General features: G+C 39.2%; 1 protein-coding gene across 5 annotated transcripts in view; it reads left to right on the top strand.

Moving 5' to 3' along the window:
* The window catches only part of CNOT7 (CCR4-NOT transcription complex subunit 7), a 32722-nt gene extending 21854 nt beyond the window's left edge, over positions 1-10868 (top strand). For all 5 annotated transcript variants that reach the window (XM_075196367.1, XM_075196351.1, XM_075196376.1 and 2 more), the window contains 3 exons: positions 2496-2640; positions 4451-4561; positions 9333-10868. In XM_075196367.1, the coding sequence (XP_075052468.1) occupies positions 2496-2640; positions 4451-4561; positions 9333-9461 (385 nt within the window). In that variant the 3' untranslated portion in view covers positions 9462-10868. The remainder of the gene's footprint in view (positions 1-2495; positions 2641-4450; positions 4562-9332) is intronic.
* The last annotated feature ends 3535 nt before the right edge of the window (positions 10869-14403 follow it).

Below are 14403 nucleotides of genomic sequence, written 5' to 3'. Positions count from 1 at the left end.
TTTTACCATAAATTTAAATTTGCAGCTGTATAGTCATTACTCTGTGACCAGTCTGAAATTCTGCATTATTACTTCCCTGTTGCTACATTTAATGGTGTTCTGTGATCTGCACTGACTTCTCTAGTGGTGTTTACTCCCTGCTGTCCACTGCTCCACATGCTTTTCAGTCATGTTCTTGTTAAATGACTTAATTTTAATCTTCTTGGATAGAGTAGGATCATTAGACGGATTACAAAACCAAAAGTCCGTAATACTTCTGCTTACACGTGCGCATTTATGACACATGGCTATAGAGCAGTGATAGGCAACCTGATATACCTCAAAGGCTAGAAACAACTTTGGAATGTATACATCACTCATCCTAAAATTCCCCCACATATCCTCTCGAACTGCCACTCACCACCCCCACCCCCACCCAAGACATTACCTTCTGCCTCCCCACTTCCAAAATTCCCCTAAATGAAAAAATGCATTATCATTTTTAAGTGCAGATTTTATCATGGAAAAAGCCAGACCACAAAAGTTTTTCTTGGTGGTGTTTAGAATAAAAATGCACACGTCTGGTTTTGGTTCAATTTCAATAAAAAAAGGAAACTCGAATCACTTTTTTTGCCCATTTTGAGTTGATTTTCTTTGCGGTGACAGAATGACAGAATGTATAAGCAAACTATTTTCTGACAACTCAAAGGGGTATATTTACTAAACTGAGGTTTTGAAAAAGTGGAGATGTTGTCTATAGCAACCAATCAGATTCTAGTTACCATTTATTTAGTACATTCTACAAAATGACAGCTAGAATCTGATTGGTTGCTATAGGCAACATCTCCGTATAATTTTTGTGGGTACTGCATAAACAAATGACTCGTATTGATGTTTGAATGTAACCAGCCCCAAAAATGGCAAAATTTGCTCGGCACAGAGGTGAGGAAAGCTGAAAGGATTATATAATGCCTAAGGCCTGGCAGTGGGAACTACAAAGAGGCAGTTTTATAGTTGTTCTTATCCTATAGGATTGGCTGTGTTTGTGTTAATAACTGAACATTACAGTTATGCTTTATCTCAGTCTGTACTATTAATCTTTGATCTCTTAAAACTACAAGACATGTACGCTTTAACCATTTTAATGCCACCGATGTAGAATCCACGTCAACACTTAAGCCCCCTGCATAGATTGAGCATTGGCTGGAACCAGCTCCCACAGGGTTCATCCTGGCTCACATGTAAATACTTATTGGGTATCCTTCTGGACACACACTCCCTACCTAGACACATGGAGAAATGAAAGATCCTTGTGCCCATCTAATAGAAAAATGAATTACAGTAATACGCCCTGCCATGTAATGTTTTATTGTTTTTTCTATTAAATTTTGCACTTTGTCACTGCTGGTGCTTGTCTGTTCATTATATTGGATAACTATGGATGTTATTTTGTAGTAATGGAAATTGCACAGCTTCCAATGTTCTGATTTTCTCTTTACTAAGAAATAAGTGCATCCTCATGTGTATTTTAGTGTATATTTTTGAGTATATGAGTATATATACATGTGTGTGTATGTGTGTGTGTATATGTATATATATATATATATATATATATATATATATATATATATATATATATATATATATATATATATATATATATATATATAAAACATAACCCAGACTTCTACTGAAGGTAAATAATTGATATGCTAGTCAACGTTATAAGTCACAAAATAATATAAAGTGAATAACTTTGGATATGACACTTAGGCTATCCCCCGAAGACTTATCTACTCAGTTGGTAAAACTTAACTCCCACATTCTGGCTGCTGCAAAATCCATTATAGTGGCTCACTAAAACATTTCTTTATTTAAAAAAAACAGATATGGCATGTCACATGTATGGAAAATATTACCTGTTGCCTTCATGATAAGCTGGATCTTTGCACATGGGTTTGGGCTGCCTGGCTCTTTCAAGAAAGGCCAAGCACACCTCATCTACTCCCTGGCCATCTATCTGTCCTGTAGCTCTTAGTAATATGGTGGCTCCTCCACTTCCTACCCCTGCAGTCTCCTTATTGACTACATGTCACACTCCCTCCCATGTAGCCTCACTCCTGCCCCCACATCTTCACTTTTTCATCATAGATGTTTATATTGTCGTTCTTGTTTTTTTTGTTCGAAAACAAAACTGGACCCTTTCTATGTTCTTTTATTTTGATTTGCATCTAGTTCGTTACAGTTGTCCCTTGAAAATAAAAAGTTTAAAAGACAAAAGTGATCTAAACATCACTTGGATTAAAAATATAATCCCAGTGACGGTAAAGCAGAGTGACGATGCAAAAAAGCGGTGGGGCTTCCAACGGGAAAGTTTGTCATGCACTGATGGCAGTTAAAGGGTTAAGCAATGACATAAACACAACTGAAATTAACTGAAAACTGTTTTTTTCCTGATTTAAATTGGAGATTTCACTAGATGGCCTAATGTATTTTGTCTATCGGTTTAATTACAGTGGGTATGACTTTGGCTATCTAATAAAGATACTGACTAATTCAAACTTGCCTGAGGTTGAGCTGGACTTCTTTGAAATTCTTCGACTGTTTTTTCCAGTAATATATGATGTCAAATATCTCATGAAAAGCTGCAAAAATTTAAAGGTATGTATAGACATAATGTCTTCAGATACACCTACTTATTACAGGTCAATGGTAATAACTGACTTAGTCTCTGTTGCTTTAAGACTACCTGATCTGCTGCAGTAGATTTCCATATTTTCCCAGTGCTGCCCAGTTGAGTAAATGGACTGTGCATTGTAAATATCCATCCCTTACATGCAGATTGACAGCTGAGGCCCATTTGTAGCATGCAGCTCGCCTGAACAGTACTTAGACCTCCTCTGTGTGGTGAGACTAACATTGCAAAACCGGTTTGTAAACTAAAAACTTTACCTGATTGGACAGCACCTCTTCCACTTAAATAGAATTCATATGTGTACCTGACTCCTGGCCAGACATAAGGAACCACGTGTTTCATAGGTTTTCATCTGCTGAGATATTGCATTTTAGAAATCTGTGCTTCACCTGCTTGCTGTTCTCTGTTGTATCTTTTTTCTTTAACCTCTATATTTACTCCTCGCTGTAAGTAAGCCTTTACATTGAGCTGTACTTACTGTTCACATTGAATGTTGTATAAATCCATTGTGTGGGCAGGAACCTACAGTAACACCTCATGGTGACATCACTGTAACCCTGTGCAGTCACAGTCAGCATGGTTCCAGTGGTAGAATGTCATAATAAGGCAATTACTCTAAATGTATCATATGAATAGTAGATAACAGACTTTTATTTCATGGTAGGAATTAATCAACCTGAATAATGTTTGTACTATTCTTACTGTATCTTCAATTGTGCTTTTCCTCAAATTAAAACATTTCTTTTATGCTTCTATATACTTACCAGACACACTGGTATGAAGAAACTTTTTGCAGATTGACAATATTGTCTGCAAATAATTTTTAAAAATATCAAAGTCCCCTGGGCATGAGAGGTTTGTGTCTACTAGCAGGCAGGTCCTAAAGAAATTTGATGACATATGGTAAAGATGGCTTGAGTCTCCATACGCACTTGTTTCCCCGAGTGCATAAGTCTACAGGTTCCCAAGTCAAATGTTAAATTTTTATATGTCACAAACTCTGTACTTTGCCTAAATTGCTTTGTTGTGCCACTATAGCTGACAGGTAAATCATGCAGCCCTCTTCCTGTATCTGTATAGAAATCTTTAATGACTCTGAGTTATACTTGCGATTATTTTTCTCTGTATGTTTCCTTTTTTTTTTTTTTGCATGTCTGTAGTTTTGAAATACCAATAAAAATACTTGATTAAAAAAAAAAAATAATAATAACAAAGTCCCACAAAGCTCATATATTAGTAAAAGAGTCAATCCAGCCAAGGGGAATTTATTGTTATAATCCATACCGGTATCATGGATGCTGTAATCACCTGGTAACAATACACACTGCTGTATTCAAAATATGGTGTCTTGCGCTAAAACAACAAAACAAATACAGACGAACAAACCTAGTGAAATTCCATCAATATACTCGCAATGAGAAGCAAATATATTGCCTGTAATGCAAACTCCTCAAGCGTGTAATCTCTGCAATGCACAAATCTCTGTTCAGTATAGCAATCCTCTATTGCCTGTCTCCCCACCACCCTACAGCCAGCATCCAGAATAGTGAGCCGGACCATTACCACAAGACCCCCCCAGCTGAGCGAGTCTGCACAGCTGACAACTTGTTGTGTTCCTGCTGACGCTTTCAAAGCAACTGTATTTTTCTCAAAGCGGGATGCCTCTCATTGTGAGTGTGCATTCTTTACTTTATGAAGTGAGTTGATGGAATTTCACTAGAGGTCTGCGTCTGTATTTATTTTTTAGTTAAAACAAATCTTTGTATCTCTTGTCAGGGTGGATTGCAAGAAGTTGCTGAACAACTGGAGTTGGAGCGGATAGGACCTCAGCATCAAGCAGGCTCTGATTCTTTACTGACCGGAATGGCGTTCTTCAAGATGAGAGAAGTAAGATATAAGCCATAACTAAATATACAAATGTATACAAATATGGAGAGCGTTACTTAACAATAAACCTCACATAGGTGAGAGGATATTCATTTTCTGGAAAGCATAGTAAATTACACTTGTCAGCGGTTATGGGCAGCACGGTGGCCTAGTGGTCAGCACTTCTGCCTTACAGCGCTGGGGTCATGAGTTTAATTCGCAACCATGTCCTTATCTGTGTGGAGTTTGTATGTTCTCCCCGTGTTTGCGTGGGTTCCATCAGTGTGCTCTGTTTTCTTCCCACACTCCAAAAATATACTGGTAGGTTAATTGGCTGCTATCAAAATTGACCCTAGTCTGTCTCTCTGTCTGTCTGTGTGTCTGTGTGTGCATGTTAGGGAATTTAGACTGTAAGCTCCAGTGGGGCAGGGACTGATGTGAATGAGATGTCTGTACAGCGCTGCAGAATCAGTGGCGCTATATAAATAAATGATGATGATAAAAACTTTGGACATTTAGTAGCTGTCCCACTGTGCACGCTTAACCAGGATAACACATTCTATATTCCCCTGACGAGGTGAACACTGGGATGTTTACAATACAAAAGTCACTTAAGGGAAATCAGTAGCCAAAATTCCTCCTTCATACATCCCCTTTCTCCTGCTAGTAGACCTTAGTGGTACTGACCTCTAAAGGTGCCGGCACTACATAGTCTTCAAGCCCACAGCTTGGTAGTTCAGATATAAACGGCTCTGTTCAGGGTGTTTGTATCACAACAAGAGATTCCCCCAGCTCAAAAACATAATAAATGCATAAATCCACAATTGTATAATGTGCAAACTGTGTATTAATCCACCCACCACTTCCATGCATCCTGCTAATCATGTGGTTCTAGCTGTAATCAGTGAGCGTACTGAGATTGGCCTATGTACAGTGAGAGCATTATTTATCTGTACAATAATAATATTATAGTGTGAGCTGCCAAACTGCTCGATTTACTAATGTAAACTAAAATATCACCCATAGACTTCAATGCAATATAACAATACCCGTTCAGTCTGGTAGAATGCTTATTTGACTTTACCAGGCTTTAAGGTTAACTTTAAAACAACACACCTACTGGAAGTGGTAAAGAAGTCATTCAGAACCCATTATTTTCAATAAGGTTTTTTTAAATATATAATATGTGTAATATATTACTCACATCATTTAAGTAATTTCTTTTGCCATTTGGCATGTGCAGTGAAAAGATTACTTTTAGGTTTAAGAAGCATGAATTAATTTATATGGTTTGAAAGGTTCTCATTGTGCAGATTGATTAATGGGATTGGTCTAAAAGTGACAATAGAGAGGAATTTATTGTGTGATGATTTTATTTTTACTTTTGGCCTTTTAGCCAAAAATCTGACAAATAATCTTGCAGAGTACTTACATGGGGGTGTTTCCCAAGCCAAGAAGTGGGCGGCACCTTGTACATTTGCGCCACAAAGAAAAGCGCTGTGAATATTATATGGTTAGTAAATATTATTATATTTTATTGATAAAGCGTCACAGATGTTCTGCAGCACCGTACAGAGAGTATATAGTACAAGTCATTACAGAATATAACAAAGAAAAAAATGAAAAAACAGTACGCTAGAAGTATAGGCAAAACAGTATACACAGCAAACAATAAACTAAACCAGCTGTAGAGGGGTGCTCGGCACGGAATAGCCTCTCCTAAGGACATGAAAAAAGAGGCTTGAGAGGTGGGGGAGCAAGTCTTCCCAAATTGAGCCTGTGCCCAGGAGTATGAGTACAGCAAACAGGATCTGGACCACTGATTGGGGAGAGGAGGGAAGACATGTGGGTATGCTGGTAGCAAAGATAATGAAAAGTGGATGACATGAGAGGACAGGGCCCTGCTCGTGAGAGCTTACAATCTAAAGGGGAGGAGGTGGGACAGTGCCATAGAGGAAGTAGGGGAAAGTTTGGAGGAAATCTGGTAGGCTTTGATGAAGAGATAGGTTTTGAGAGCCTGTTTAAAGCCTTGGAGAGAGGAGGTAATGAGTGAGGAGGGGAGGTGAAAGTTATTGGCAAAGTATAGAGGATGGGAAGGAGTGTGGGGAGGATGAGGTTGGAAATATAGGAGGGGGGTTGTGGCAGTTCAGGGCTTTGTAGGTGAATGTAAGGGTTTGGACTGGACTCTGTAGCTGGAAGGAAGCCAGTGTATCGGATGGCAGAGTCAGAGTGGTGGTAAAGATAAATAAGATGTAGCAGCATTGAGGATGGATTGGAGGGAGGAAGGAAGTCCAGAGAGGAGATTACAGTAGTTCAGACAGATGACAAGGGAGTGGATGAGTTTGCGACCAGAGTGGGGAATGAGCCTTTATTTCCTAATATGACCATAGCAAACTATTTTCTGTTAATACCTTTACTAAATAGGGGTATCTTCACGTGGAGGGTATATTTTATTAGATCCATTACAGTATCCTCGTTGAATGCACTGAATGTTTAGTACACAATTTTTATTTGTGTCGGCACATTTTAGTGCAACATGACTTGGGACACAGGAGTTAGGAGTAATTCATTTAGCACTTTTGTGGATAACTTTTACATACTTTGCAAGTGATGTAACTTACATCTCTCCTTGTATTATTCAACTTTATGTACTTCAGTCCCTGAAAGGGACTCACTAGACTAAAATCACAAGTCTGGGAATTCAATTATGTTCTTCAGATTCAGCTTCCTTACTATTGAGTTCTTCCAAGCCAAGCAGAACATCATTGCTGATGTGGACATTAAATGCCCTTAACATAAAGATATATAGATGAATAATATCGGTTATAGATAACCACTGTGCCTGCGCATGTACGAAAGCCTCCTCTAGAATTAGCAGAGGAAGGACGTGAGGATTATGGGTGAATGAGTTATGGTTGCTGCAGGTTACTGGTTTAAGCTTTATACAGTGGCTGGTTTATGTTTCGTGTCTATATCTGCTATCCCCTCGTTCCAGCCGAACTGAGCCACCGGTAGTTGCACAGAAATGCCGGTCAGCCATGGCTACTTTATTATTGGAGACTGATACTGCTGCTGCCACACACTTTCCCCACCAGCAAATACAATCGTTATTCTACTACCTTATGCTTCGTGTTCCCGTCACCTTTTAGATTGTACTTATATGGGCAGAGCTGTGTAGTATGTCACCGCTTCATAAATAAAAAGGTAGTAATACTTATATTCAGTGATTTTTATTACTGTCAAATATTGACAACAAATAAAGGCCACATTATTTATCTATTCTAGCCATTAACTTAGTATAGACAGAGATACTTTTTGATATTTTTTTTTCCCAGTATGGTTTTACCATTAGGTCTTCCTGAGCAGAAGTTTTTTCTTTGGAGATTGGGTCAGCATTTAACCCTATACAATAATTGTGTAAGGTAGGTGATGTGACATAACTACATCCTGATCCTCTTCTTCACCGTTCTCAGAGAGTAACAATAATCTAGGACCTGATATTGAAGCACCACTGTCCTTCTAGTTAAGAATCATTTTACAAACAGGCAGGATGACAGGAACCACTACAGATTCTATTAGCAATAGCCTGGGCTGATTATTACTATAGCGAGGACACCAACAGCATGTTGGCTTCACCCATGATAATGGCAGCCAGTTCCCTAACTGGTCAGCGCAGGGCTGGTACATCCATAAGGACTGAATAGGAAAAATAAAATAATACGGCTCCTCTCCTAGGTACCAGTTCTGTGATGATAAGTGCTGGGGTCTTCCAGACATCCTGAGCTGGGGGCTCTGCGTAATGATTGAATGGAAGGCCACTGTGTCACCTTTGCCACTTCCATTGTACCAAACAATATCCTGCAATTAACCACCTTTTAGATAAATACGTTTTAATTGAATAAAACACACACACTCCCCATTACCCCCATTAAAAAATAAAGTCCATAAAAAGTCTTCTGTTGTTGATATCACGCAGTCCATCCCCGGCTATGCTTTTAGTCCACACAAGCCCAAGAAAAAAACAAATATAAACCTATACAAAGAAAGGTAAAGAAACGTTCCCCCACCAAATCACAAGCGCTGGCAGGCTCTAGTGAGTGAGCCAAAGAGGAGCGTTTGCCATAGGGAGTGCTTTGTTTTACCTTTGGCAGTGTGATATGTCTGAGTATACCACCACACATTGTCATGTAGTGCTGCATACACTGACAGCAAGGAAATATTTGGCACATAAGTGACCATAAAAAACGGTGTCTGCATAATTTGCCTGCTTTATTTATCCCGGTGATACACGTCCTGTAACGTAAAGCAAGTATTCTGCCCAAGTGGACAAGCCCTAAATATGTGCATCTTCTCTACTTCATTCTTATCAGCTGACTATTCTTCAGACAGCTGTAATATAACTATAACTTGTAGTAAACAGCAGGGTAGCCTTATTCCTACTTGTGTACAGCAGTACTAACGCCACAGCTTGTTCCAGGGAATTGACAGTGAGAATGTGGGTGGGGAGACTAACAGCCATAACTACCCATAGAATGAGTATATCGATAAAATGATTGATTCAGATAGGTATGCAGATATAGATAAGCAATATGTGAAAAATGCTGAAAGTTATTTTTAGTTTTCATTATTTTGACCATAGTTTAAAGGTGTGGGAGCTGTATAACTAAATATCTATTGAATCAACATTTCTTTCCCACTTGTCATTTTTTTTTTCTTTTCTTTATGTGGCAAAGCATCCAAGCAACTTTTGCTTGGCTCCTTCTAACTATCTGTAATTTATTTCCCCTTTCAGATGTTCTTTGAAGATCATATAGATGATGCTAAATATTGCGGCCACTTATATGGCTTGGGATCCGGATCATCGTATGTTCAAAATGGCACAGGAAATGCGTATGAAGAGGAAGCCAACAAGCAGTCATGATGTAGAAAGGACAACTAGCACTTTTTTATTGCCAAGCTCAATCACTTTCTACATGTTTTATCCCTGGTCATATTGCTCGGACATTGACTCACCCAACTCTCACAACCATTCTTCTGCCTTGCTCTACCAATATGGAACCATTTAGCCTTGAAACAAATTGGTGTCTGAATTTCCTGTTCTGCCTTATGCACAGTAGATTTCTTCTACGCTGACCATTAAGTCCAACTTTGCCCATTATGTAATTACCATCAATTATTGGGTAATGAGAGATTAGCTGATATTCACAACTGTGTAGTACCAAAAAAAGCCATCAACTCCATACTTCAGCCATTCACCAACAACTTGATGACACTTACGTGCATGGGCATTGGTTTTGGATTATCTACTTTTTTGTGTCTTGATCCCCACTCCCCCTTCTATGGGCCTTAAAGAGCAAATCCATATGCTGATTTGAGGGGCTGTGATTCTTTTCATTATTAACTACTATAAAATATATTTCTACAGTGCCACGAAGATAACCGTGCATTGTAAACTCCTATACACACTAAAACATGAAGAACATCTATCAGGATGACAGCTGGACTGCAGGCTGCTGGCTGCCTCAAGCAAAACACTTATATCAAACTGCTCCAAGTTTTTTTGCACTCTTAATGAATTGAAACCCTCGACTTTTATCCCTAATTCAATGTTTACTCTTTCAGTCGCCCTTTTTTATTTTTATGAAATGATATTTATTAGGTTCTTGATTTTTGAATATCTAGAAGAAATTGCCGGGAAAAAATAAGCATGCAAAACATAAAATACAGTCCAAAAGCTCAACAAATCTAAAATCTCAGCTGCAGTGGACACTGAACATATACAATTGCTTTTGTATTTGCTACAGAATTCTAATTATTTGTTGCAACAACAAAAAAAAAGTTTTTAGCTAGAGGATGGGCATTTATCAACATGCCAGCTTATATTACATCGTGATGTGACTCAGTCAAGGGTCTCCCATCCCTAAGGTATTTGAACAATATTGCAGCGCTTGTTGACGCTCTTATTTTTGACAATATGTTTTTTAGATTGTCAGTATAGACCCAGAAGTACTTCTCTTACGCATCCCATTAAGGAAGTCCATAGACATAGGATTTTGTTTTTGTGGGGGTTAATGGATAATTGGTATTGTCGAAATAATAAAAAAAAGTGTGTAACTTGTATTCACACACTGTTGACCTCTGTAAAACATGAGGAAATTTGTCATTCTGAACTATTTAACTTTATACTTTGTAATATCTTGAATTTTTTCTTTTCAGATAAGTTACAATGTTGTAACGGTTTGATCCTTTTTAATGCATAAAAGACAGAATGTTTGCAAACAAAGGATATTTGTTTTTAGAGCTTTTGTAAATAAAGGCTTAAAAGGTTTTGGTTTTTGAGTTTTTTCTTTTTATCCATGAACAGCAGAATTTAGAGCACTGGTGGGCAACATGTTTTCAGAAGCCTCACAAGTGTCCTTTGATCCTACAAGGAGGATGTACACTTGACATTACCTCTATGGAGAAGCAACAGATCACATTATGAGATCATCACAGTGCCACACTGTACATTTAATCTGTGGCTGGCTAGTCCAGCTACTAGGACTTGTCTTTAATTGATACATAATTTTCTTCCTCCAGTACCTTCCAATGACAACCACCATCAGACTACTTAGAACTGTCAGACTGACCAGATTACCTGAGAAATCACGGACTCTTCTACTAAAATACCTCTAGAAGGACTGCACTGATTATATTATAATTGCAGGTGCGTTCATGTGATTGCTGGTCAGCCTAAGAGTGCACAGGACAACCCTCCAGTGCTGAAAATATATTTGTTTTTTTATTATTGTGCAATTATTAAATGTTGATTTTTATCCCTTTTACCACTTGCACATTTCTATAGAATCAAGATAATTGAGCACAATTTCCTAATACTTTATGTCTGAAAATATATTTACATGTTTCAACCATAGGCAGAGAACAGGCTACATGGAGGTTACCATGCTGTTTTACACCATTCTAGTAGTCCTGAGTAGTGATACAATACATCCACGGATTTCTGGTGCAAAATCTTAGCAGCTGTGATCATGTATAGTAGAATATATTAACAAATATATTCATAACATGGACATGGTGGTACTTGGTTGAGGGATTTATATGAATATTATATGGTTTTAAATAATGAGGAGTTACTCCATTTTTCAAAATTCTTCTGCCCTGGATAAATATCAATAAATGCAGCTTTCTTTCCTTTTCATCAATAAGTTGTGGAGAAAATTAATGGCCATACAACCTCCTTATTAATGTGAAATACGTTTGGCAGAAACATTAGATATGCTCTAAGTGCCACATTATCTGCATGGATGTTCAGAAAGGGTTCCTTGCACCACAGTGCTTTTAATTCTCCAACTCTGCGAGCAGAAGTAACCGTCACCAGGACACACCACCGTTGGTGTCATCTCAGAGAAACCTCTTGTAGTTGTTCAAAAGGTTCAGAAATCTGAGTTTTGAGGTTCCATGGAGCCACAAAGGACCTTAATAGACGAATCGTCTTTACCGTTTGGAAGAACGCTAGCTGCTCTTGATTTAGAAGAAGAATTGGGCCTTGGTGTAGGAGATCTGGCTGAAGAGGCAGAGGCCATGTTTGCTTTCTGAGCATCTCCCCAGCTATAGGAAACCATGGATGGCGTCGCAAAAAAAAGAAGACTCCTGCCTTGTCTTTTATGATGTTTTTTAGAATGTGAGCAATGAGTGGAAACATAACCTAGGTAGAATGCCCATGGAACTGTTACTGTCTATTCCCTCTGTTGCTGGGTAATCTAGTATTTTTGTTGCCATAGTGACCCATGAGGAAGCCCAAATTTCCCTGTCAGCAGCTGGAACACTTCCTGATGCAGTATCCATTACCATCATTGTATATTGATAAGCCTTTCCTCTGACAGATACTTTGTTCTGTATGGTGTTTATATGGACCCCCCAAAACCTTATTTGTTCAAGGGATAAGATGACTTTTTGTCCTGTTCACAATCTGGCCATGTTCATGCAGAAGGGTTATCACTTGAACTATCCTGCATTTAACAGTGTGCTCTGAACTCACCAGAAGGATATTATCTAAATAAGATTATACCCTGACCCCTCGCTTTCGTAATATCAACACCAAAGTAAATAGCACCTTGGTAAAAGTTCTCAGGATGTCAACAGGCCGAAGGGCAGGCAGGTGAACTGAAAGTCCTGACCCAGAACCAGAGAAATTTCCTGTGATGATACCCAGGATGCAGCGAGGCAAGACACACAAGAGCCGTGGCTCGTAACCATACACCCACCGCTTCCCTTGAGGGGTTAAGGAACCTCGACACCCTGGTTTCCTGGAAAATTATTTAAAAAAAACTCATTAATGAGCTTGGCAGCGTGTAAGCGCTTCCTTGGAGCCCAGGATCGTTCTTCTGGGCCACACTGTACCAGGAAATGAATTTACCACTGAACTCTTTTGGAGTCAAGAATTTTTTCTAACCAGAAATTCCTGGTGTTCATCCAAGTGGTCAAGCCGAGGTCTTTGTGGTTGATGGAGTCTACATTTGCTTGAAAAAATAGCAGGCTTGAGAAGAGAACAGTGAAAGTATTGGGGATCTTCAGGGAGCCTTAGTCTGAATCCAACAGAATGAACCCATTTTTTTATTAAAAAGGACCGAGCTTCTTACAGGGCTGTCTGAGCTTAATGTTGCGGGTGGAGAGCCAAACTACCCGACCAACTTTAAAGGAGCAGGTTCTTCAATGGTGGTCTGCAAATTTTTTTAAGGAGGCCCGGTGGAATGAACCTTTTACCAGATGACCCTGAAACAGGAAGCCATGGAGCGTAGCTCTGAAAGTCCAGAAGGGATGAGAGAGGACAAGGAGTTAGATCTCGGATGAAAACCAAGGTTACAGAAAAATGGAGAGATGCAGGTGGAAGAATGATACACGTTATTGTATGCAAATTCAGCTCAGGGGAATAAGGGTGACCAATTGTAGTGTGGTGTGACAGGATGGACCGCCTATGCCACCCTGTCTCTTGTTGCCGGGTACCGGCTGGGCTTACTTTGCCACCGTCCCGGTCGCGAATGCGCCGCTCCTGCCGCAGTGAGAGGGGCCTGCTGCCACCACTGAGCTCCTTCTATGGCACTCAGAACCACGTTTCTTCTGGGTAACTGATGCTGCTAGCGTACCTCGTTGCTGGTGTACCTGGGCTGGTACTCCTGACCTCTTACTATAGATCCGGGTTGTTGTGAATGAATCTCCCCTGGCCTATCGCACTGACCAGGGCTGCATGGGTAGCAGGCAGAGCGGTGGTACTGGAGAGCTGGGTCCAACCTCAGAATCAGCTGGAGAACGGATTAGAGTTTGGGTCTTATCTGTAGGGCACAGGATTTTCAGCATGGAAGATATTCCAAGCAGGTCTATGAAGCAAATGATGTTTATTTGCTCAAACACTGGTTGAAGGTACCAGCGTTCAGGTCAGATGAATTCAGAAAGATACATTTCAGTGTACAAGTCAGTGCATTTTATACAGATTTGGACACAGGCTATTGTTAGAATTAGGATGTACCCTGCTTACCAAAACATTGATTTACATGCATTGCAAATCTAATGATATTTACACTTGTCTGTGATATCTTACAAATCCAGTGGTATCTTGCATCTTGTCTTTAGACACAGGAAATCCAGTAACAAGGTCTTAATTAACCCTTCCTGCCTTCAAAAGGCCTCACATATCAAAAGATGCAATCAACATGAATACTCTCTTTAGACTAGCAGGATACGCATTCCAAAAGACAGGTACAACAAAGCATTTTCTTGCATCAATAAATGCAGAAGTTTTCAAAACAAATACTTATTGTATCAGGTATATATCAGAAATAAGGTATTTGCTTTTGAAAGCTTAAAAC

The sequence above is a fragment of the Mixophyes fleayi genome, chromosome 1, assembly GCF_038048845.1.
Source record: "Mixophyes fleayi isolate aMixFle1 chromosome 1, aMixFle1.hap1, whole genome shotgun sequence".
NCBI classification, from domain to species: domain Eukaryota; kingdom Metazoa; phylum Chordata; class Amphibia; order Anura; family Limnodynastidae; genus Mixophyes; species Mixophyes fleayi.
The sequence above is the reverse complement of the archived record's forward strand: the minus strand, read 5'-3'. Positions and strand labels throughout refer to the sequence as shown.